Source organism: Apostichopus japonicus, chromosome 1 (genome assembly GCF_037975245.1).
Source record: "Apostichopus japonicus isolate 1M-3 chromosome 1, ASM3797524v1, whole genome shotgun sequence".
NCBI lineage: Eukaryota > Metazoa > Echinodermata > Holothuroidea > Aspidochirotida > Stichopodidae > Apostichopus > Apostichopus japonicus.
In genome coordinates this window covers 11,291,624-11,314,292 of record NC_092561.1, presented here as the reverse complement: position 1 = coordinate 11,314,292, position 22,669 = coordinate 11,291,624, and the positions used below count along the sequence as shown (strand labels likewise).

Here is a 22,669-nt window from a genome sequence, read left to right as displayed (position 1 = left end):
GAACGAAAACAAAAGGAAAATTTCACAATAATTTTATCACTGTTAAAAGTATGATTCCGGAGTCAGGATTCCAAACCTATTTTTTGTTCAGTGTAGGGTTCACAAAAGAATGAAGTCATTTTAAGTTCAAAAACGGTATTGCCAGAGTGCGTAGCCTATAGCTATTCATTTGAAATCAGTGTTTGCTGGTGAAGAGATATGCAACTCCCTGGAGTCATGCCATCTAATTGTTCTACATTGTTTCTTTTCTGCCTGACATCTCCAGGGTAGCCGTCATCTACAATTAATGTACAATTAAGCTGTTTGGATATACGTTCCATTTCATTTTAAGCGCGCCATGGCCACAGTACAGGCTCTTGGCTCTTAATTGGCTGTTGGAAACGGAAGTACGTCACAGCCCCACATGTAGGGCAACTTATCTGTCGTCGAAACACCTTGAAACTAACCCCAGCCCAATTGAAACACCATTCGCACATATACTGGGAACACTGCTTCACAGAGTGGCACTAAAGACAGTACTATATATAAAAAACGAATATAATGAAATCGACAGAAGACTAATTTGTTCATGTCCGGTATTAATTAGGCGTTTTAGCAATTTCCTGGATACGTTTTACTCTCTGGTATGTTCGTGTTACCTTTGAAGTGATTTGTTTGGTACTATGTCACTTATTTTAATTAGTCCTCATTTTACGCACATAAATATATTATTTACCTCGGGTTAATCGAACCTTGTGTCTGGGATTTCCATAATCAGATCATAACTAAATAAAAGGTTGATAAATTCAATCAATCGTGTACATACGTTGTTACCTTAACGTTGTTTACGTCATAAGCTAAACCTCATTCTAAAGAAAGGTATTCTCCAGTGACTCGTGCTTGAGTCTGTTTTAATTACCATCATCTTTCAGTTATACATCGCTTTTAGGGACATTGCTTCCACTTCCATAAGAAAAAAAAAGTATATTTCATTACTTTATTGACTTCATTTATACAACTGTTTACAGCTTTGGGAGCAGTACTCGTTCTTCTCAACTTGATTAACCGAGGCGAGGAAACAACTCAAGGAGGCGATGCCAAGGAATTTAAGATGTTATTAAAGCAAACTAAACTCTGAGGTTACCGTCTCACTAATGGAGTTGTCGATATGATTATTGCGTTGATACGTTGTCAAAAGGTCGAAGGTCATGCAGTAACCATAGCAGTGTAGAATGTGCCCTGCAGCACATGTGTTGTGTTGTAGGCCCCCTATGCCTACATTATACATATAGGTATATAGAGAGCGTGTGCAGTACATATAATGTATCGATATTAAAGAATAGTGTGAATAATGTACCCGGCATAATGGACGGTAGGCTACTCCTACTCGAGCATTCCTTTGAATTTGTACTCCTTCGTGATATTTCGGATTCTAGTGTAAGAATTAGAATTTCCAAATTAAGGACTCCTACTCGAATCAGGTACTCATACAGGGGCGTCGGAAGATATTTGGGATTGGTACGGCAGATCAGAGTGTGGCCATCTATCATAATTATCTGGGGACGTTTGGTAGGTCAAACTACGCTACGCGCCAACTATGGTGGCGCGTAGCGTAATGGAAAAAATTTGGAAAAAATGCCTCCAAGATTGCAGGAAATGGCACTTCCCGAGCTTCAAAACAAGACCCCTGCCATGAGAGTAGTCACATTTAGCCTTCTTGCCGTCATCATTATTGAAAATTATTGAAAAATATACCTCCCAGATTGCATGAAATAGCAGTTCACATGTGTCATATGAAAAAAATAAGATTTCAAGGGTAACGAGATTTAATTTACATATCAGAGAAGGTCCCAAACTGGTGCAATCGAAGTTCATTACCTTAATCTTCTGAAACACATTTTTGAAGTATGTTTCATTTTGGTTCTTTATTTTTTGCCATTTTTTTTCTTAGTCCTACTTTTTTTTTTTTTTTTTTTTGGCGCCGTGAATATTGTACCGGCTCCGACGCCCCTGTCATACTCGTACACATACTAACTGGAATTCTGATTGTACTCTCACTCATACTGTTGTAATGGTACGTAACAAGTCTTATCAATAAACTGTATCAGATGTAAATAAACAAGCAAATACCACCGTACACCTACTACCGGCCTTATATTTTCCCTGCGTTATTCACCCACCTCTTTATAGGAACCTTGAAAAGTGCACACTTCTCTGCACACCGTGTGCCAAAAAATGCCAACAAATTTACAAAAATGAATTAATATTGACTTATCGAGGTCAAAATTTCTCTTTGCATGGCTTCATGTACTGTCAAATTTTTGCTGTATTTGTGTACAATCTGGAAATCCCCCACTTACACCCTAATAAACACATCGTCATAAACTGGTTACAAATACTCTATCCATTGACAGCAACGTAGAACCGAATCTATCGCTCTCTCAAAGAAATTGGTTAATCGTCTTCGGTAGGAGAAAAGGGAGTTCAACAATATTGACATGAAGTTACGTCAACTCACGTGCAGCAGTGGCGTCTCCCGGCACTCAACAAAACTATGTTTGGTTCCCTCCCCCCCCCCATGATGACCCCAAGTGAAATTCAAACATGAAATAGGCAGGAAGATACACAACTCAAAAATTATGTTGATTTGAAGCTGAAGGTAAGTTCTGGAAAGGACAAAAGCCGAAAAGCTTTAGGGAAGACCAGGGGGGTCATGGAAGTGACTTTGTGAAAAGTTCGTTTTGTTAAGATTGTTAAATTAATTGTGACAACTCTGGTGAAAGTCTACTTTTTCATATTTTTATAATTTTTTGGGTTTGATATGGGCAGTCCAATGTAGCCCAAAATACTAGAGGAGTGGAAGCTATCAAAAAGACAGTGAGGGCTTGGAAAACTGGTGCAGTTTGGAAAACTTCCCTCAAAGAATTTTAGTTATGTAGATGTCACGATGGTAAATGGGACGTTGAAAATATCTGATTTTTATCTCCAAATATCTATTATGTTATCTCCAAATGTCTAACTCTTTGTGACTTGTTATGTCGAAAATTTAACTTCCTCTCTAAATGTGTTGGTTGTTGTGTGGAAATTACGACTTGTTCCTCGAAATTTCGACTGTATCATTTCAGCTGTATCTCCTCAAATTTCTTCTTTTCTTCAGTCAAAATTTTGACTGCTTTACCTGCAAATATTGACTGATTTTATTTCCAAATTTCCCCTGTATTTGCAAAATAGCTTTTCTCCATCTCAGGAAGGTGTGTGTGTGTGTGGGGGGGGGGGGGGGGTCACGTTTGACAAGCGCAAATTCGGAGTCTCCCCTCTCCTCCTCGTGAATGCTTTAAAAAGGCCCACAATAGGGATGATTGCTCACATTGATATTAACATTACAGAAACCCATTCCATTCCGTTGATACAACCTTATAACTAATCGAATATGCCTGCAGCAGAGTTTCATTTTCACCTTCACGTTTACATATTTCCCCAAATTCGCCATGTTTTACATCTTCAGTAAATAGCGACAAACTTCTTGTGTTTTTTGTATCCTAGTAACACCACAACAATAATAAACGTCAGTTTTTGAAAATATGCATATATTATCTTTCATGTCTGTGTCCTTTTTTAATATTCCCTTTTGCTGGTCATTGACAAACCGTCAGCTGCAAATAATAGCTTATAGAATATTTATGCAAATCTGACCAAAAGTCGATCAAGTAATATCTCAAGCCTAATTTGATATAAATCCCTTGAATTGAGCAACGCCTCCGGAATTGAGTGAGAATATTTCTTAATTCCCTTCGAGCAAAATTCTGTACTTTATGATCGACTTTGAAAGATGTGGAATGAATTAAATGATTTAGAGTCGGTTTGATTTCTGCCTTATTCATGAAGTCATCGGGGGTTTGATTTCTTATTCATGAAGACATCGGGGGTGTTCGCACTGAGCAGCTGCATTGACTGAGTTTAGCTAAATATACGGGATCTGATGCTCCTTATGACGTCACCCTGCCGTCAAGTGCGGTTTTTTTTTCATCTCTGGATAATTAATGCTGGCAAATCATATAGATTAGCGGAAAGCTTGATGTGCGATTCCCAAGTATCATATATTTTTGTTATCCAAATTAAAAGTCAGTTATAGATTGGGTAGCAACTTAAAGGAATTCTTTAGTGGCAGTCTATGGGGTATATGAAAAAACTCCATTCTCTTTTCATCTCCACAGTCCTAGTTCGAGGATGTTTCATCCTACGATTCATGAGAAGTGAATTTTTGAACCTCGCCCCAACTTAAGATAATATATTTTGAACAGTGAAGAACGATGAACGACTGTGACGTCGCGCTGCACTTCGTTTCGGGGGGGGGGGGGGGGCTTCAGGGACGTTTTCACTAGAAAGCTACACTGTAGCGAGGAAAGCTAGCATTTCTGAAAATAAAATAGCGATTTAGATTAAATTTCCCAGTGAAGTTGCAAGTTAGCAATCTTTTGGAGAGTTAAACGTTCCAGAATTCACTAACTAGGTTTTCTTCATAATATGTTGTTCCGATATTTGTTATTTTGAGATTTTATTTAAATCACAGCCGTACGCAAAGTCTGTACACATTCCTGTGTATTGTATCAAGGCCAAGCTTAGAGTGAGATCTGATCGATTCTGACCAATGTGCCGCACTGACGTCACATCTTGACGTGTTAGATTCGAACTTCTCTGGCAGGACGGGCCAACATTTCAAGCTCTCTATCACAGAAACTAAAATTCACATTCATTAGGGCGATAGAAAGACTATATGACAGGAAGGACTGTTCCCATTTTCACTAAAAATTGCTTTAATATAATTAAGTTTATAACTATTACCGTGTGTTTTGTGAAATGCCAACAGTTGGGTGGGCCATTACATTTAAAGATAAAACGTATTAATATTCATCTATCCATTCAAGTAAGGAAATATATAGAAATGGAGTGGTCGGGTTATGCCTCTGGAAGAACATGATGTTTGCTTCAAACATGGTCTAAGTGTTTTCGTAACAAGGATATGATCTTGTCTGTTGTTCTTTGTTCATACACCGCGTCTTCTTTTATGCGTCCACATCACCCCTTATGAATGCATCAATCTGATTTGTAAATATAACACCTGCGTCCAGCTACCCACACCTGCCACCGGCTGCGTGGCTGCGATTTGTTTGTACGAAACATCTTGAACTTGAAACTGGCACCTACATGACGTTGGGCGAGGTCAACCAAGGTTCAGAGTCTTCCAATGGTTACTAACGGGAACTTATAATCGCAAAGACAGATTGGTTGGACTTGTCTCGTGGAAAGAAGAACATTTAACGAATTTTTATAAATTAATAAATTTACAAACCATAATTATATTACTTTAAGCCTACATGAAAATAAAATACTTTGCAATTCTTTTAGCCCTCAATATAAAACTATTTTCACGTTCATATACGTCTAGCTTAATTCTTAATTACTTTTGGTAAAAGAAGGGGATTATAAGAAACACGTATTTGTCAGAACTAATAATTTCTGTTGTATTCCTGCCCCAGGGAATAGTGATGTACAAATCTACAAAACTCGCTGAATTATTGAATTCAATCAAATCTGTTTAGAGGAGATTTCCTCACTGAATAATGACTTTTGTGAAAGTTGGGACCATTCTTCTAAAGACGTGCGGTATAATATATTCGCATATGTTCTCCGACGTTAATCTTCCGAGAGGCAAGATATTAATGTCTTATTCTGAATCCAAGAGTAGACGAACAAAGGTTCGTAATCTATGCATTTATACCTGAGAGGTTTGACAACATACAGCTAGTGTTCAAGAACGATGATAATCCATGTTGACAACGAGAAGATGGGAGAGGGGAAGAGGGAGAGGGGTGGAGGGAGAGGGGAAGAGGGCCGAGGAGGGGAGGAGGATAGGTGGAAAGGGGGAGAGGAGGAGAGGTTGGACCAGAGTGATACGATTTCAATGTGAAGAGACAAGAACCCGTGTGTTCGCAGGATATAAAGCTCGTTTAGTTTCCTACTAGGGGAAAACCGATAGATTGAGAGTAGTCATGGTAGCAAATGAAATGCATATATATATATTAATTTATTATTCATATGGTTAATGTATAAGCTTTGGTTTATTTCTCTGACGGGATGAAATGTTATGATTATAAAATATTTCGTAAAGAAAATTTTCCCGGAGGGGGGGTTACCGTGAAGTGGGAAAAGAAGGTTGGTTTATTTTTGGGTCGAGCCGGACATACTTCCTGAAAAATAATGTCCCTCTGGGCACTTTACAGGGAGACCAAATGAGTTACCGATGCACACGTTCGTGCACTGCCCGACTGACATCGTAGTAACGTCGATTTCCGTGGATAGTAGTTGGGCATGTATGTTTGCGACTACACGATTGACCAAGTCACTTGTAAATCAAGAAAACAGAGGCGTCGATCCGTTTTCAAGATAGGAGTGTCAAACTTTACCGATACAAGCCCTCCAGGAATGCAAATGCACTTGATCAGAAGCATAAACAAACTGGCTCTACTAGCATCTATACCTTCTGACGCCACCCCCCCTTTCCCCGTACCTACCGTATGTTTTCAAGGTCAAACAAATCGAAGAAGTGAAGAGTGGGAGCATGAAACAGGTGACCGGTTTGGGGATCTTTCCAAGAAGAATCTACTTTTATAGAGATGCTACTATTCCCCAGATGGAACATATAACTTCCACCATGTTATCTCAGAATTTTGGCTATTTTTGATCAAAAGTTAGATTTGTTCCTCAAAGTGTGGACTGTTATGTTGAAATGTCTACTTTTTTCTCGATATTTTAATTTTGCTCTCGAAAATTTGACCTCTTTTCTCGAAAATTTGACCTTTGTCTCCTGTAATTATACCGAAAGTTCTCTTTTCTTTTTTTTATCTCAACCCAAGAATTACACTGGCTTCCAATTCAGCAGCGGATTGAATATAAAATTATAAGTCTTACATTCAAAATCTTACATGACATGGAACCGGCTTATCTGGCAGAATTACTGACTACACGCAGTAGTGGGCGCACCCTTCGCTCAGATGCATATAGTCTCCACCAACCTACTGGAAATACCAAGTTCTACGGCGATAGGGCGTTCCATGTTTCCGCGACACGTTTGTGGAATACCTTACCCTTCTTTATTTCTATGACCTAAGTTTCAAACTTTCAAGTCTCATCTCAAAATCTTCCTCTTTGCTAAGTACTTTAATTATTAGTGGTTTTTCTCTGAATTCTTTGTAAATATCCTTTGCAATAATAGCGTGCTATAATTTGGGGCCTATACTACTGACTACCTTTAATTTAGCCTGTCCTTGACCTTCATGTTAGTCTGTCGGACGAATAGAAATTGATTACTGCCATCAGTTCCGTGAGGTTATTTATTTGTGTACTACCTCGGCCTATCGCGCGAAACTTGTTATCGTTCGATTACAAAACAAGTAGCCTGGCTAAGCGTCCATACTAAATACTAATGTGCATTAGTGTTGGCTCCAACTGGATCAGAGGTTTGATAGATGTTGTGAGTCCGTTATTTTGGCATATCTTGTGTGTAATAAAAGCTCTCCGGAAGAGTTGAATAATATTAGTCTAGTCCTAGTTGAATTTGTTGTAAGGTTTAGATTTTAAGGACGTTTCAAATTCCTAACTTACAGTAGTAACGTTAGGCTTAGCCAGAGTAGGCCTGAGAGTAGGCCCCTAAATGATACATTTATACTAGGCTAGGACCGTACACTTTCTTTGCAAAGAAATTTTAAAAGCGTTTTGTCTAAAAGACTTTGTTATGCTAGCAATATACTTGTAATGTAATTGCTAGCTTGCAAGAATTATCTATAGGCTTATGGAGGTATGATCTGAATTTCATCTTGAATTTTTATATTACCAATTTACCATTAACAAAAGAATACTTTTGACAGAACCCAGGCAGCCTATGTTACAAATTATAGCTTTCATATATTTGTATAAGAACAGCTGTACTATTTTTAATTCTGCTTTTGTAATTACTGACTTGGATTACACGAGCAAATTTGGTCATATCATTTCCAATTGATTTGATTAGATTGCATCATACAATGGACTTATTTAAATGATTTAGCTTTTGATGACATTTCTTAATTTCTATGACTGTTTGTGTGTCTGTATATTACTAGTTATGTATTATAAATCCTTTAGTATGATTTTCAATATTTGAACATTTTCTTCAAAATAAAATACACTAGCTTTGCAGCAATTACATTAGACTAAAGACTCCAGGCATTTCTTTCTGGTGTTACCATTGACTATGTATTGTTCTCTGAAGCAACGTCTAGATATGATCCCTACCATCTTGACAATTTTAATTCCACTTTTTTATTTCCATTTCAGTGTATGTCTCAGAATATGTTCTTCGTCTAGAAAATTTCACTGTGCCAGCAGTCGGAGATGTGTGATCATGTAAGTATGAAGATCAGAACAAAGTGGTTGTTTACAGATTATATCTTGGAGATGCAATTTTCTTCTAGATGCATTATAGCTAATGAACCCTTTGTAGTAGCATTACTTCAGTCAATTGATATGTTTGATAATACTGTATACGTATTTAGTACACAATAAGTTAAAAGTTAATTTATTTTGGTTCTAATGTTAAACAATCAAATCCCCTGTATCATAAGGTACTGTTTACTGCTGTTAAAAAAAAATACATATATAGAACTGTAGTCATTAAACAGGATAAACTTTCAACAGTTCCGAAAAGATTTAAATCCTGCATGAAACTGTCACTAAAAATAGTCCAATTAGGGCACACAACTGTTTTTGTTGGTGAGTGACACCTTAAAATGACATTTGTACCAATAATAATGTAGTTTGCAGATTTTGCAAAACAATTGTGTGATTGGAGAAAATTGTGTCACAACCTTTCAAAGATGAGGGTAGTGTTCAAATTTTGTATTCCTTGCCGAATTATCTTTGTGCACATGATGTATTGATGTAGTGTGTACAGTATATTGTTTTGAGTATTTGGACACCTGTCAAATAACTGAGAAAGAGTGTGCTTACTGTAGCTTAACTTTCATACTTGGCTTGTAGATCCTCTTTGTAAACATTACTCTGAAAGCAGAGCTTGAATGAATTTCAAACATTGTATATATACCTGAGATCCTCCAGTGAGTTCATGAATATGTCTGTTATTATGTACTTACAAGGTAATTTTTATCTCCCTGAACACATTCAATCTGTTTCAGAGTGAATCTAAACAGTGGATGTCCTGTACACTTTGCCGGTCTGGCCGCCAGGGTGTCAGCGTCCTTCAAAGAGCCCAGAGGAGAAAGGTTGAATGGCCGGAGAAACCAGATCAGCTTAGATCTCCAGTAGAGGTAAATTGAGCAAACCATTCAGCATAGCAACATACAGTAGTTATATAAACTAGTGTTAGCAATATTCAGCTGAGTAATGACAGCCTAACACTATAGTTGTATAATGTGATGATATGAATAGATGGAAAAGGTATTGATGTGGATAACATTGCTGTCATCGTGGTTAAGGAAGTGGACTTTTGATCTATGGTTTGTAGGTTCGAGCCCTGTTCAGATCATTATGTTGTGTCCTTGGGCAAGGCACTTCATCTCCATTGCCTCTCTTCACCCAGGTGTATAAATAGGGACTTGCGAGGTAACTTGTAAATATAGTTAGCGTGGGCTGATTTGTGGCTGCACCCTTTGGGAAGTCCCCCAGGGGACAATAGGTGTGGTACACTGTAGTACCCCAGGAGGGATTGTTTGAATTGTGCACACTTTGGTTGTGTGGATGTGACAAGTTACCAATGACCAGGGGTTAAGTGTTGCAAAGTCTTGTGAGGGGGCCTTGGTTTTGAACAAGACTGTAAACTGTTTAACTTCAATTTTCACTTTTAACTATGATTATCAAGATATTCACATGTTAATTGTCTCATTTCTCTTTCTGTTTTTCTTGTAGGAAAATCTACCGTACACAACAATAGACGAAGCCTTTGAGAGTATGTTACAGTACATGAGTACCAGTAGTAGACAATGCAAGGTAATGCAAGTTACACACTGGATTATATAATAATAATATGTTATGTTGGAATTGCCATTAAAGCAGAAGAAGGGAATGCATTGCATGATGATTTGATAAAGTAGTTATCTACATGCCCAGTCACAGTACACACGTAGGCCACAATTACAAATTGGGATCTGAAGTTCATTCCCTTTTTTTTGTTACCATGACAAATACATAATTGATTGAAGGGTCATTCCGTGTCAAATCATGGATGGCTGTTGCAGCACCCTCTCCAAAAATTCCCAATTTTTTTGTGTGATTGGATTGGAGCACCATGAAATACGCATATTCTGAAAATTACATTGCTTTACAATTGGCCGATTTATCACACTTTGAAATTCGGCAGTTTGTCGCCACTGTGGCATTTTCTTGACTTTTGAGGTCAAATTTCTCAGCAATTAAACATCCTACTACCTTTCTATTACAGGAATATAAAAAAATAGGCTACAAAAACATTTTCTTATGGAGTTATGTCAACTTAATAGTGTCAAAATATTTGATTTTGGTATTTTTCACAAAGAAATGTGCTATTTTAAGTGATAAATTGCTCCTAAACCATTGCTTCAGGGTACTTGATTCTTTCAGAGGTTATTATGTTTAAAATAATGATTACAATGCTCTTTCCGTTTAATATAGTTGAAAGTTTTGCAGCTCTAATGTTGCTATTTCATGCTGATATTCAGCATGAGGAAGGGGTTTTGATGCCAATTCTTTACCAAAGTAACCATATAAGAGCTGTCAGTGTTTTTTTATTTTAATTATTAGTATAAAGTTCCTACACCTTACCAAATTTCAGGGTTCTAGCTTTTCTCAATATTAATTTATGAAGTTGTTAAGTTGCTCCGATCTACAAACGAGGTCGTCTTTGACAGCCAATAACTCAAAACACGTCATGTTGAAAAAAATCTGATTATTTTTTCTGGAAGAGATATAGTATCACCCTGTTTGTACAAAAAAATTCAGAAGTGTGTTTTGCCTTATTTTGAAATGATACAATACCCAGGCTCAAAACATGTGGAACATCAAAACAGGGCAAAAACGTTTTTTTTGTGTAAAAATCCCAAACTTTGAGGATTTTTCAATGAGTGTGGTAAGAGGTTGGGTATTTCACAATACGGTACATGTTATCTGTAGACTTCAACCTTGATGTTCACCTTAATATCAATAGTTCAATCATGTAATGGATGCTGATGAAAAAAAAGCATTTCTTCCTTTTTGTTTTATAAGTTGTTCAGATTCTATTCTCTATGTTTTCATACATGACATTCAGCATGATACTAAATGCTTATCTTTCCTGACTTTGATTGTGCTTCTGTTTTCCTTCCTCTGATTCTTTGCAGCGATTCTTTGTCAGTTCTCCTCCACACACTCACAACTCCTGCGATAAGAACCATTGTTCCAGGTTCCACAGCCCACAGTACCCATACCGACCACAAAGACATCCAGTAAGTGTCTTTACTACTTGATATTAATATATATATATATATATATATATATATATATATATATATATATATATATATATATATATATATATATATATATATATATATATATAATATATCACAGTGAGTAAATGATTTAGATGAGCACAATGGCTGTTTACTGGCTGTTTACAGCCAGATTTTATTTGTTATCATTTGATTTTGGTAAAAATGATGACCGAAGCCACCAAACGTCTTCATTACAGCATGATGACGGCAAAGTTCTTTTTGAGTTAAAAAGCTTTCTCCAGCAAACATAAAGTAGTTGGTATTGTTTTCACGTGTTTCCCTCTTGAACTTCCTTTGGTTGTGACCAATGGAGACAAAATTGTGATAATTGATTTCAGTAACAAAAATTGCTGAAGATCTTAGCAAGCTATACAAATGCTAATAGCATGAGTTTATTGTGGAAGCTTTTTGTTTTGTCCAAAGAAAGTTCGCACTTTTAATGTTGTGACATTAATCAGCAGGATCAAGAAGGTTGAAAATGCATGAGATGCTTTCCTAGTATAATTTCTGATTTAGTGAAGAATATAATTATGATAATGACTCCTAAAGCCATCAACATAAGGAATGCACCCAGGTTTCTCCATTGTTTTTATCTATTAAGTTATTCTTGAATTCATTCCAGTATTTAGAGGTCCAGTTTGTGTCAGTTTTTCTGTACTTGTATATTCTATGGCACAGCAAAGCAATGTCTGTGCAATTGTTACATTTCATTACATGTAGTAACAAGGCAAATGAGATATGCTTGATCACAACTTGTAAATATAGTTATAGTTTAGAAATGTCAACCTTGAATGTTTCAATGTATAGTGAGGACACCAAACAAGTCAATGGGGTTCGACCCTGGTTTACGGAATGACTATATTTCATTTGTTTCTAAAGACCATGTCAATATACATCTCCAATCACCAGACATTTAACGACATGGTGCAGGTGTCGTAGCTTTCCGAGTTGACATTGATGAAATAAGTTGCAATTAAGTATTTTGTGTTTGGATTTTATATTATTCAGGTGTATTGATGTACATCCTACATTTGTTTTCTTGTTAGCTTCAACAATCAGAGAACATGAATATCTTGGTTACTCCTGGAACCTACGCTGTGACTGCAGGTGCCTGGGGAAGGGACTCCCAGCAGACTCATGTAGTCCGATTGGACCCAGGACAAAGTGTCAACCTGGACTTTAATTTATGATTGATGATAGATGACATGTTATAAACATCCACAGCGGTGATGTAATCACAGAATATTTTGTTACAAAGCCATTTTATGCTTTCAGAGTGTCTAAGGTTAAAAGGGTAAATTGAGGCAAAGAAGAAAATGTCCTTTAAATACCATCATCAGTTGATGTCAGCAAGAGATTCCTGTGCGGATTCTTGAATGCAAACTTAACTAGGTTGCTTTGGTACCGCTGCTTATGTTCTACAATACAACTTCCAGACCAACATCATTAAACAGCTTATTCTGGATACTAACATATGTCTTTCACAATGCATTTGTTAATATATTTACATGTAACACTGTGTGCCTCTTTTGTGACCTGTTTAAAGATTGAAGAACATTAAATGATTGTTTGGTATAATCTGAAATAAGTACTTCTCAATTTATTTGTGCTAATTCACAGGAAACTTCAGATACCATTTTGATTTCAAATCAATTACTTATTACATGCCTACACAGCATTGATAATTTGAGTAACATTTTACTGGGGTGGGTTGGATGGGGGGATTCATACATACCAATCATGCTCCCCAATTTATCCTTACATCGATGGTAAGATCACTTTTGATTCATAATACTTTTTTCCCTTACATAATTTGTGAGGGTACTCTGCTACTGGATTTGGTGTCCTGTTTTCTCTAACTTTGTTACTGATATGTTAATTTTAACCGTACAACAATGCTGAATCATTAAACCTTAATACAGAGTCTGAAACAAAGCACATTTATTTAACTCCCAGCTCCATAGCCCCTTCCATAGTCGAGATGAAACATGTTCCAGTTAATTCAAGTTATTTGGATGAGGGCATTGTACAATAATCTGTGATATCATTCATGGACTACACTGAGAGCTTTGTTTTGTTTTTCTCTAATTTGAAATGATTGTATAATCTTGGAAAATAATTCAATTGTGTGACAGGGTAGTTGTTTTATTTTGGTAATGTGTGATCAAGTGACTGCATCTCAACAAAATCGTGATTTGAGTTATGTACATTAGGGGTCTGCATTGTAACATTGAAAACTAATGGAAAACAAAGACAGTCTGATATGTTGTGCCTGTATGACATCACAAATTGTTGTGCAATGCATTTATCTGAATAAAAATGAATAAATGTCAACATTGACCATCCCAGCAATGGAAGGAGCTTTCAAGATGCAAGTTGCAACCAATGTGTTTCATGTGAGTGGCAGACATTGCTATGCCTTTAAGGTCATGTGATGTATTCCAGTCTCTATTATGCACCTGTTACTTTCCTCTCCTGTTTCATTTTAAAGGGGATGACTGTCTTAGATTTAATTTTAATTGTATGTTTTATACATGTTTGCATTACAAACAAAATTATGTTCAAATAAAGATTTTTTACAAAAGAAAACAAATATTGACTATTGTGAATTGAGTATTTTCTACTATATGTCTTCCAAAATGTTTTAGTTCCTGGCTTTAAATGGAGTAGTCACTGTGGAATTTTAGTGATGACATATCCGGCCCCCCTGAATAGATTGCAGACTTCCTTTAGATGTGCAATATGAGAGTGCTGGTTGTTAATGATGTGGGGGGGGGGGGTTGATTACTTTAGTGATTAATTGTCCCACGTCCTTCTTCCCACAATCGCGTCCACATTCGAATCTCCGAAATATATTAAATTTGCTTGATGCTGAGCAAATATTTGAGTTTCGAGTAAATTGATCCCTCTCTCCACACCGACCACCTTGTCAAAGCTTTCTTCAACAGTGAACTTCATTTACTTTAATATTTCAGCAAAAGAACAAAACAAAAAAACAACCTCCGAGCTCATATAAGTGTTAGTTAAGTCTATGTCACAATGTAAATCTAACAACACGTCGTTGTGTACTGTTGCTCATATTTTTCCTTGGACTTTCTGCTTCAGGCTCCAATAACAAAGAGCTGGATGTGTTGACCTTGTTGCCTAACTTCATGCTTGATCGTAGTTTATATTCTGGTAATGAATGTGAAGGAAGCCTTACTGCTCCTATACTAAGGTCATGACTAGAATCAACACGTCCGTACTGTGCTCTGCCGCCACTTTTTCCTACATTTTTACGGCTCATTGTAGAATTTCCTGACATATCGAGTTGATTTTTTTGGTTAGTTTGAAATAATGATCTTCCGTTACTTTTCTGGATGTGTTTCTTTGGTTTTTTTTCTTTTACGTAACTGCTATCATATATCATATGGCATTCCCTGCTCAACATATTGCGTCCGATTCCTTCACTTAAAGTCCTCAGCATATTCGTATCATTTATTCTTGAATTTGTCTTTCTGTCACCTTTGGTAACTTTTGCCGAGTTTATGCTGGATCTGTCGCTGCCAGTGTCCACATGATCAGCTATACGAGACACATGATCTGTTTTCGGAGACATCGCTGTAGGTAGATGTAGTAATTCTGTCATCAATAAATCACCATACACGTGCCATCCGTCGTCATCTTTGTCACAGTTGTCTCTTTCAGATATTTTCCCGTCTTTGATTTTTCCAACTCCATACTTCTTTAAGTCCCATATATCCATATCTTTCGTTAAAACAGTGTCATTCTCGACGGTAGTGTCCGCTGGGAGAGGTTGAATCTCTGTCTTGGGTAAGCTTACTCCTTTTATCTCCGTAACATCATTTGAAGTACCTTCGTTGTCCGCTTCTTCGCGATCTATTTGTTGACAAGAGTTCAGATACGACAGACGTGGAGAATATTGTTCGGTAACTTCTCTAGTTGGAGTCGAAAAGACGTTGCTAAGAGCATAATGGACGGTAGCCATTATTTTTTATCAGATATAGACAGGTGATGCCTATCGACTGATGCGTCAATTAGTATAAACTGTTACCAAGAATTTACATTTCACTATGAGTAGGCCTATTATCCTACATTAATTATATGTCTAACATCTAACGGTTATTGGTAGAGAGTTGAATTTTGTCTTCCGACACATCGCGTCTGTTTCCAAATGAGCAGAAACTTCAGATCCGTTTGTATAATCCTGATCCATGGAACGTATTCCGTGAGTTGAATGAATGAACTTTAATAAGAGAGATCATGAAAATACCGCGAATTACATGTTCAGGTTGCAATGTTCCTCTTTTCTATACAACAAAGAAACAATTTTATATGAATGAAACGTTGCGTTATGATATTAATCGCGTAAGATGCGTTAATAAATGTTGATTCCATAAAGAAAAGATTCCGGAATTTTGTTTTTCAACTTGATAACTCCACAGAGATCCGAGTGACTTCATCGAGTCAATGAAATCATACTAACTGACTCCGTTTAGTTCAATGAACAGATGTTTATTGTTAATAGGATTTATCGACAAATGTAGAGATTTAACGTCCATTCGATAAGGTAATGTTCTTGGAGTGTTTACCATAGCATACTATTGTTCTTCAAGGACACTCCACGATCAATCGATAACACTACTTACACGCCAGATGTTTACTGTTGATTATTAATTCATATTACGGCCTACATTAAGACGCTGTACCGTCTGTGTTGTAAAACTGCAATTCTTTCTGTTTATAAGCAGCTGGTTTTGTTTCATGACAGCAAGTTCTTTTCTTCCTGGATTAACTTAAATTATAATACAATACATTGCATACAATGATATTACAACCATCTCTCTATGGAACTCTTCCCCTGCCCCCCTGCCCCCCCCCCCCATAAAAATAAGAGAAAGAATGCTCTGCATATCATCGTCAGTTAATGTCAGTAAGAGATTCCTGTCTGGATTCTTTTATAATTTGATACAGCCCAGAAACTTCGTGAGAGCATAACAAATATTATTAGCTCGTTGCTGGAAATCAGAACTTAATATGGAAAGACAAGGACACGCCGTTGCAAAGTTCGATTTTTTTTCTCCGCGTGTGACTTTCAGTTAAAAATGAACAGCTTTGAGAGAATTATAAGATTTAACAATGAAATGGAATTACATTTACAAATAAGTCATGGAATGAGGACATTATCATTGATTTGGACTTAACTTGGTATGGTTAAGAAACTCGACAATTTGGCAACTCGACATATGTATATACATTTGTTATGAAGTCGTGTTATACTAAACCGGTAGGTCTACATCTCATCTGTCCCTTCAGGACCACCGTAGATATGTCTATCACCGATACAAGGTTATATAGCTATTTGATATTATACAACACCTAATTGTATTCTGGTCATTTGATTGGTCAATTGCTCGTTGATTGCATGCAAAATCCGCTCTATTCCACTCTATGAAATAGAACCATGGGTTATACTTTTTTGATAGCACTTTTTTCAATGGTAAGAGAGCAGAGAAACCTGTCTGTACAAAACAATCTGTTGCATGAATGCATTTTACCCATCTTAATATAATATGTTGTATAAAACAAATAATGAATGGTTTCCATTCGTGCAATAGTGCTAATATTTCATTCGTTGAAAGATGTAATTTGTTCCATTCAAACTCGGCTGCGCCTCGTTGAATGGAACATTCTTCACAAATTTAAATCTCATTGAGTTGATATTTTGGGCAAGTTATTAATCTATTTTTGATACAAAATTCCCATGATAATGCAGTTAGTTATTCACTCATTAATCAACATAGGCGTAGGAACAAGGGGAGCCAGTAGGGAAAACTGTCATGCACCCCCCCCCCCCTCACTCTTCAAAGCGGGATGGCAGGTAAGGTGTATATGTTCTTGCTCCTCACATCTATAATTTTGACTTATAAGTAATATTTTTACTGAAACACCAAAACTTCAACAGTTTATGTACATATTAATATTTCGTCATGAAAGTAATAATTTAAATAAAAAACATTAAAAAAAATGTGACACATCTCCAAACTTTGATAAACAATTTAAAATTTCACAAAAAGTTAACAAAAAGTTAACATTTTCAGTAGTTGAACTTTGGAATAAGAAGCCAAATTTGTGATTAAAAAAAATTGAGAAAAAATAGCTTTTTCCTAGAGAAATAGCTGACAATTTAAAAATTGAGAAATAGAAAACAATAAAATTTAAAAAAAGCCACAATATGGAGAAATAGTGGAATTGAAGAGAGAAGGTTGGCATACAAGAGTCGAAATTTCGAGTAACAATTGAGTACAAACGTTGATACTGTGTGGAAATTTCGGTATAAATGGAGAACCAGAGAGCCGGTTATAACTTTTTGATTTCTTGGCATGATACAATTGCTTAAAATTCAAAATAACTATCTGACTAATGTAGAGCAAGAGAACTAAATTTGTCCAACAATAGAAGCAAGTACCCAAACTGTGGGGGAGTGTCTCACCCCCAAACTTGGTAAAACTGACGATAGTTGGAAAATTGGAGTGCGACAGTCGGAATTTCCGACTTTCGGAATTTCCGACTGTCGGAATTTCCGACTGTCGGAATTTCCGACTGTCAGAATTTCCAACTGTCGCACTCTAATTTACGTAGGCATATTCATATATTCCTGTGATTGTGAATGACATAAAAATTGAAAAATTTCGGTCAAAATTGACCTTTAATCAGTCATATTTAACACGTTTTCCTTGCCAGTTTGAGAAATTGTATCTCGCGATCCTTATACTCCACCATACAAAACTTCGTATGATTTTGAATACTCTAAAAAAAATGCCTAATAGAACTACCATACAACGTTCGCCAGCTTCAATTCGGTTTATTTATGTATTAATTTTGCTATTGGATGGGTTGACCCTGTTCGCTAGCTTCAAGTAGGTTCAGTATATATCAGGGACGTAGCCGAGGGGGGGGGGGGCAGTGGGAGCAACTGCTCCCCCGCTTTCAGTGTCGAAAAAATGTTAAAATCTGTTGGGTTTTTTGCATGGTATTTTGTCAGTGCTCTTTTGATCTTGAATACTCGTCAGCTCCGTTAACTCGATTATAATCGTAGTAGCATTCAGGCCTACTGATTCAGCTACTTAGTTTTGGCAGATGCAATAGCTAAATTTAGCCTATAGCCTATTACAAGCCTACAGTTGGCCACTAATAATATACATATAACCTACCTAACCGAAGGAGAGTCACCCCAGTCATCCATTATAATTCGTCATAAGTTGTTGCACGAACAGCATGTTATATGAAGCTAAGCTAGCAATCGTACGTGAAACGCGCTTCCTATAAATAGTTATTACACTGCGAAATATGAAAGTTTATATTGTCTATCAGTTAAGTTCGTCAAATGTATTAAAGTCCAGACATTGGACAATAAAAAAGAATCATCCTACTGGAAAAATTGTAAAAGAGCACTATGTTTATCTTTCTGATATAATATGTAAAAGAACATGTAAAAGAAAAATTCAAACCGGAAACAAAATCTGCTGATAATATGATATCATATGATAATGATGAAACTGCAAAACATTGCACCAGATCGCATCTAAGGACCTTTAATTGTTCAAAAATTTCTCAAAGGGAAGGGGAGACCCCCTCCCCTTAGACCCCTCCCCCATATCAATCGAAAAATGTCCTTCCCCCCGTGCATTATATATATATATTGTCTCTATGGTAAACAATTAAAACACTCAATAAGAGTTGTAACCGTTACAGTACGTTACTTGGTACGTCTCACCGAACTCTTGAATCTTTGCCTAAATAGGTTCGTAGTTTATATTTTCAGACAATTAAATCTTACAAATGTATCGAAAAAAAAGTTCGGAACAAACGTGCAGTCGCGAAAGATGGAATGTCTGACTGACACTGACCGTATCGTTGGCGAGTAGCGCAGGAGGGGGGGGGGGGGTGTATACAAGGCAGCAGTCCGAATTTTCTGGCTTCAAAACCCATCCAGTTGGCATTTCAGCCACTACACCCCCCAATCGTCAGGCCTTAGCTACGTCCCTGCTCATAGTGTTATGTGTTGGTGGACAGAGTTACCAGAAGGTTCATCCTTAACTTCACAGTGTTTTTGTCTATATATTACTTTTAAATACAATGTTTCATATAGTTGCTATACTAACCAAGGGTGTGCCTCTGTATGTCTGTGTCTTAAAGGTGGGGAGGGGGGACACGTGACAAATTCCCCCCATACTCTACAAAATGTTTCTTGTGATAAAACTAAATACACTCAGAAAGTTTGAACACAAAAGTTAATTAATTACGTACTAATTAGCTAAAATCAACGTGTATTTTCACATACGGACCTTTTAAGTCAAACTTTTGATATACAAAATCAAAGTTTTGAGATAAAAAATCAACCTAAGATTTGTGGACACTTTCTCTTTCCTTTGTTATTATTAAGCCACCGTTGCTAAGTAACACAATACTCTCATTAATGTTTATTTCCTGCAACATGCGAAGCATTTTGGGCAACAATTTTCTTTGTACATCATGGCGCTCCGTTAACTGTATCAATGTTCCCTTTGTGAGAAGTGCCCCTTTTAAAATTCTGTTCCCCCTTCAAGTATGGATACGTCCCTGTCTGTGGTTAAATTGTCAACACAGGACCAAGAACAGGGGATTCGATGTGAACACAGCCTGAGAGCTCCTGGAGCAATGCAACAGAATTGTATCACACATCTGAACTGAAAAAAAAAAATCTCTTTTTTTTTGCTGAAAAGTGTTGTTATATCATCCATACAGAAGCTTGCAGTACATGTATTTTAATAATAAAAAAATTGTCAATTAAACTAACAGGGTGTGAAGAAAAGTGAAAGGAACATGGTTTTGGTGCTCATACCATCCTAATGTTAATAAATACCCATCGGTCTGATCCACTAGAGAATTTCAACACCCCAGGGGTCTAACATCTGTATTGTTGGAAATGAGGCACACACAATTTTGAATGAGCTTACCATTATTATTTCAAGTGATGACTTCATACAATTTAGAGTGAATTATATACTTCCAATGGAATGGAAAATTTTGTGAGATGATACTGCATATACCTTCGTTTCACTATTACTTTCACCTAATTTGTTCCATTAGGTACAGTTAAATGCTGCATTTTGTGTGCAGCTGTCAACAATGGAAACTCTGGGTGAAGCCTTGTCACAAATTGAAATTTTAGGCATACCAAGTAATGCTTTTGTTTGTGACATACGTACATTTACTATATAATTTCACACGTCAGTCACCAAAATTTGTACGTCCGTCCTAAAGGAATTTTTGAAAATATTGCAGGGAAGTGATAAAGGTTTCAACTGCTTGTTTACTGGTATGTGTACTTAACAGTCTTTTTCATATGATAGTAGTTTGAGGGCGTTGTGGTCAAGTGGTTAAGGCAGTGGAATTGTGATCTAAGGATTACAGGTTCGAGCCCTGGCCAGATCATTGCGCTGTGTCCTTGGGCAGGGTGCTTTATCTCCATTGCCTCTCTTCACCCAGGTGTATAGTTGCGTGGGCCGGTTTGTGGCTGCACCCTATGGGAAGTCCCCCGGACACGTGGTTGTGGTGCACTCTGGTGCCCCAGGAGAGATTGTTTGAATTGTGCACACTTTGTTGTGTAGGTGTGACAAGTTACCAATGACCAGGGTTAAGTTGTAAAAGTCGTGTGAAAGGGCCTTGGCCCTGTACAAGACTGTAAACCTAAAATAATAATAATAGTAGTTTATAATTGTACCCCCATTCCCAACTCACAGAAAGTTTCAAAACAAAACTGAAAAAGTCACTTTCTTTGTGTATGTCCGTCACAGGGAGTTTTTTCAGTATTTTACTTTATTTGGAGGGACAAGGACTGAAACCCTATATAAGAATAATACAGGGCAGATGTTCCATAAAACCCAAATGAAAAGCAACCTCATAGCCATTGAGATATGGATCAACAAACTGTCCGAAATGTACGTCCGACTTTACGGAATTGTCCAATTATGTATGAACTATGAAGTGTATGAATTGGGTATGAAGTCAAAGATGCACCTTTTGAGTTATCGTGTTCACAAAGATGGATGGATGGGGTTGTTTACGTGAATAATTCGTAAACTTAATGCTGTACCAGCAACATTAACACACGTTAAGTTTTAAAAAATTTGATGCGACACTAAAAACTGAACACGAACGAAGTCGTTAAATAAATGAAATGCATAATGCTGACAGCATTTAAATTATTCGTAATAATTCGCTTTTATTGCTGTTTATGTTAACCGCAGCCAGCATCTTCCCATTTTAATCAAGCTCCTCGTTTAGCACTTTCTATATTAGTTTAGTGTATTACTTTAGTAGTCTAGTGTGTTGGTTAATTAATTTATTATTATTTAATTTTTCCTCTATACCCTTCGAAATATTTGGAAGTTTATGATATGACAGAGACATCAGAATACAACTTATCTTTAGAGGTGTGTATTGCTGACAATCAGTATTGACGCCAAAAATTAGCTTGTTAAAATTATTGAAAATTTTCAAAACATCTTCTTTGTCTCAGAGAGGTTAGTAGTAGATATCGTGCTACTTCACCCACCCCCCCCCCCCCATCGGGACTCCAAACGGGGCATCATTTTGGGAGCCCCCGTTTTTCGGGGGCTTTTTTCGATCAGGGTTAACACTTATGTATTTCTTTATCCAGCTCCATCCTGGAGGTTCGCTAAAGCCCACCCACATTGTTTTAACCACGCCTATATATCCGGTCTCAGCACACTCATTACGTCACTCAAAGGTTTCCCCACTTTTTGGTTTCGATGAAATCAAAACCTTTGTAGTCATGCAGGCGGATGAGGATAGGTGTGTGACGCCATATCTCAAGATATCTCAAGAATATATATGGTGTGTAGGAGAACCACATTAAGTAGAAGAAGCCTATTGTTTTCTGGGGACGTCAATGGTCATTTGGGGTCACTAGTGGTTAAATTGTGAAAACCTTGTAAACATGATTATCTCAAGAAGGAAATCTTTGGCAGACATCATATTTGGTGCGTATAAGTACTACAGTGATTACAACAAGTATATAGATTTTGGTGGAGGTTATATGTTGGGGTCATCAGAGGGTCAAATTG

General features: G+C 36.9%; 1 protein-coding gene across 2 annotated transcripts; it reads left to right on the top strand.

The window, feature by feature from the left end:
• Nucleotides 1-7,354: 7,354 nt before the first annotated feature.
• LOC139967511 (A-kinase-interacting protein 1-like) lies at nucleotides 7,355-14,130 on the top strand. 2 transcript variants are annotated; one of them, XM_071971398.1, is made up of 6 exons: nucleotides 7,355-7,510; nucleotides 8,353-8,421; nucleotides 9,210-9,341; nucleotides 9,940-10,020; nucleotides 11,385-11,489; nucleotides 12,584-14,130. In XM_071971398.1, the coding sequence occupies exons 2-6, from the start codon at nucleotides 8,410-8,412 to the stop codon at nucleotides 12,725-12,727; spliced, it is 474 nt and encodes a 157-aa protein (XP_071827499.1). In that variant the 5' UTR covers nucleotides 7,355-7,510; nucleotides 8,353-8,409; the 3' UTR covers nucleotides 12,728-14,130. The 2 variants fall into 2 exon arrangements, with proteins under 2 accessions (XP_071827499.1, XP_071827503.1); XM_071971402.1 differs by having other exon boundaries at nucleotides 7,364-7,496.
• Nucleotides 14,131-22,669: the final 8,539 nt, after the last annotated feature.

What these genes read in the sequence shown, in the direction of transcription:
- LOC139967511 (XM_071971398.1), top strand. An exon ending in AGCTTAGATCTCCAGTAGAG is followed by an intron (nt 9,342 to 9,939) that starts GTAAATTGAGCA and finishes TTTTTCTTGTAG; the next exon opens with GAAAATCTACCGTACACAAC. An exon ending in CCAGTAGTAGACAATGCAAG is followed by an intron (nt 10,021 to 11,384) that starts GTAATGCAAGTT and finishes GATTCTTTGCAG; the next exon opens with CGATTCTTTGTCAGTTCTCC.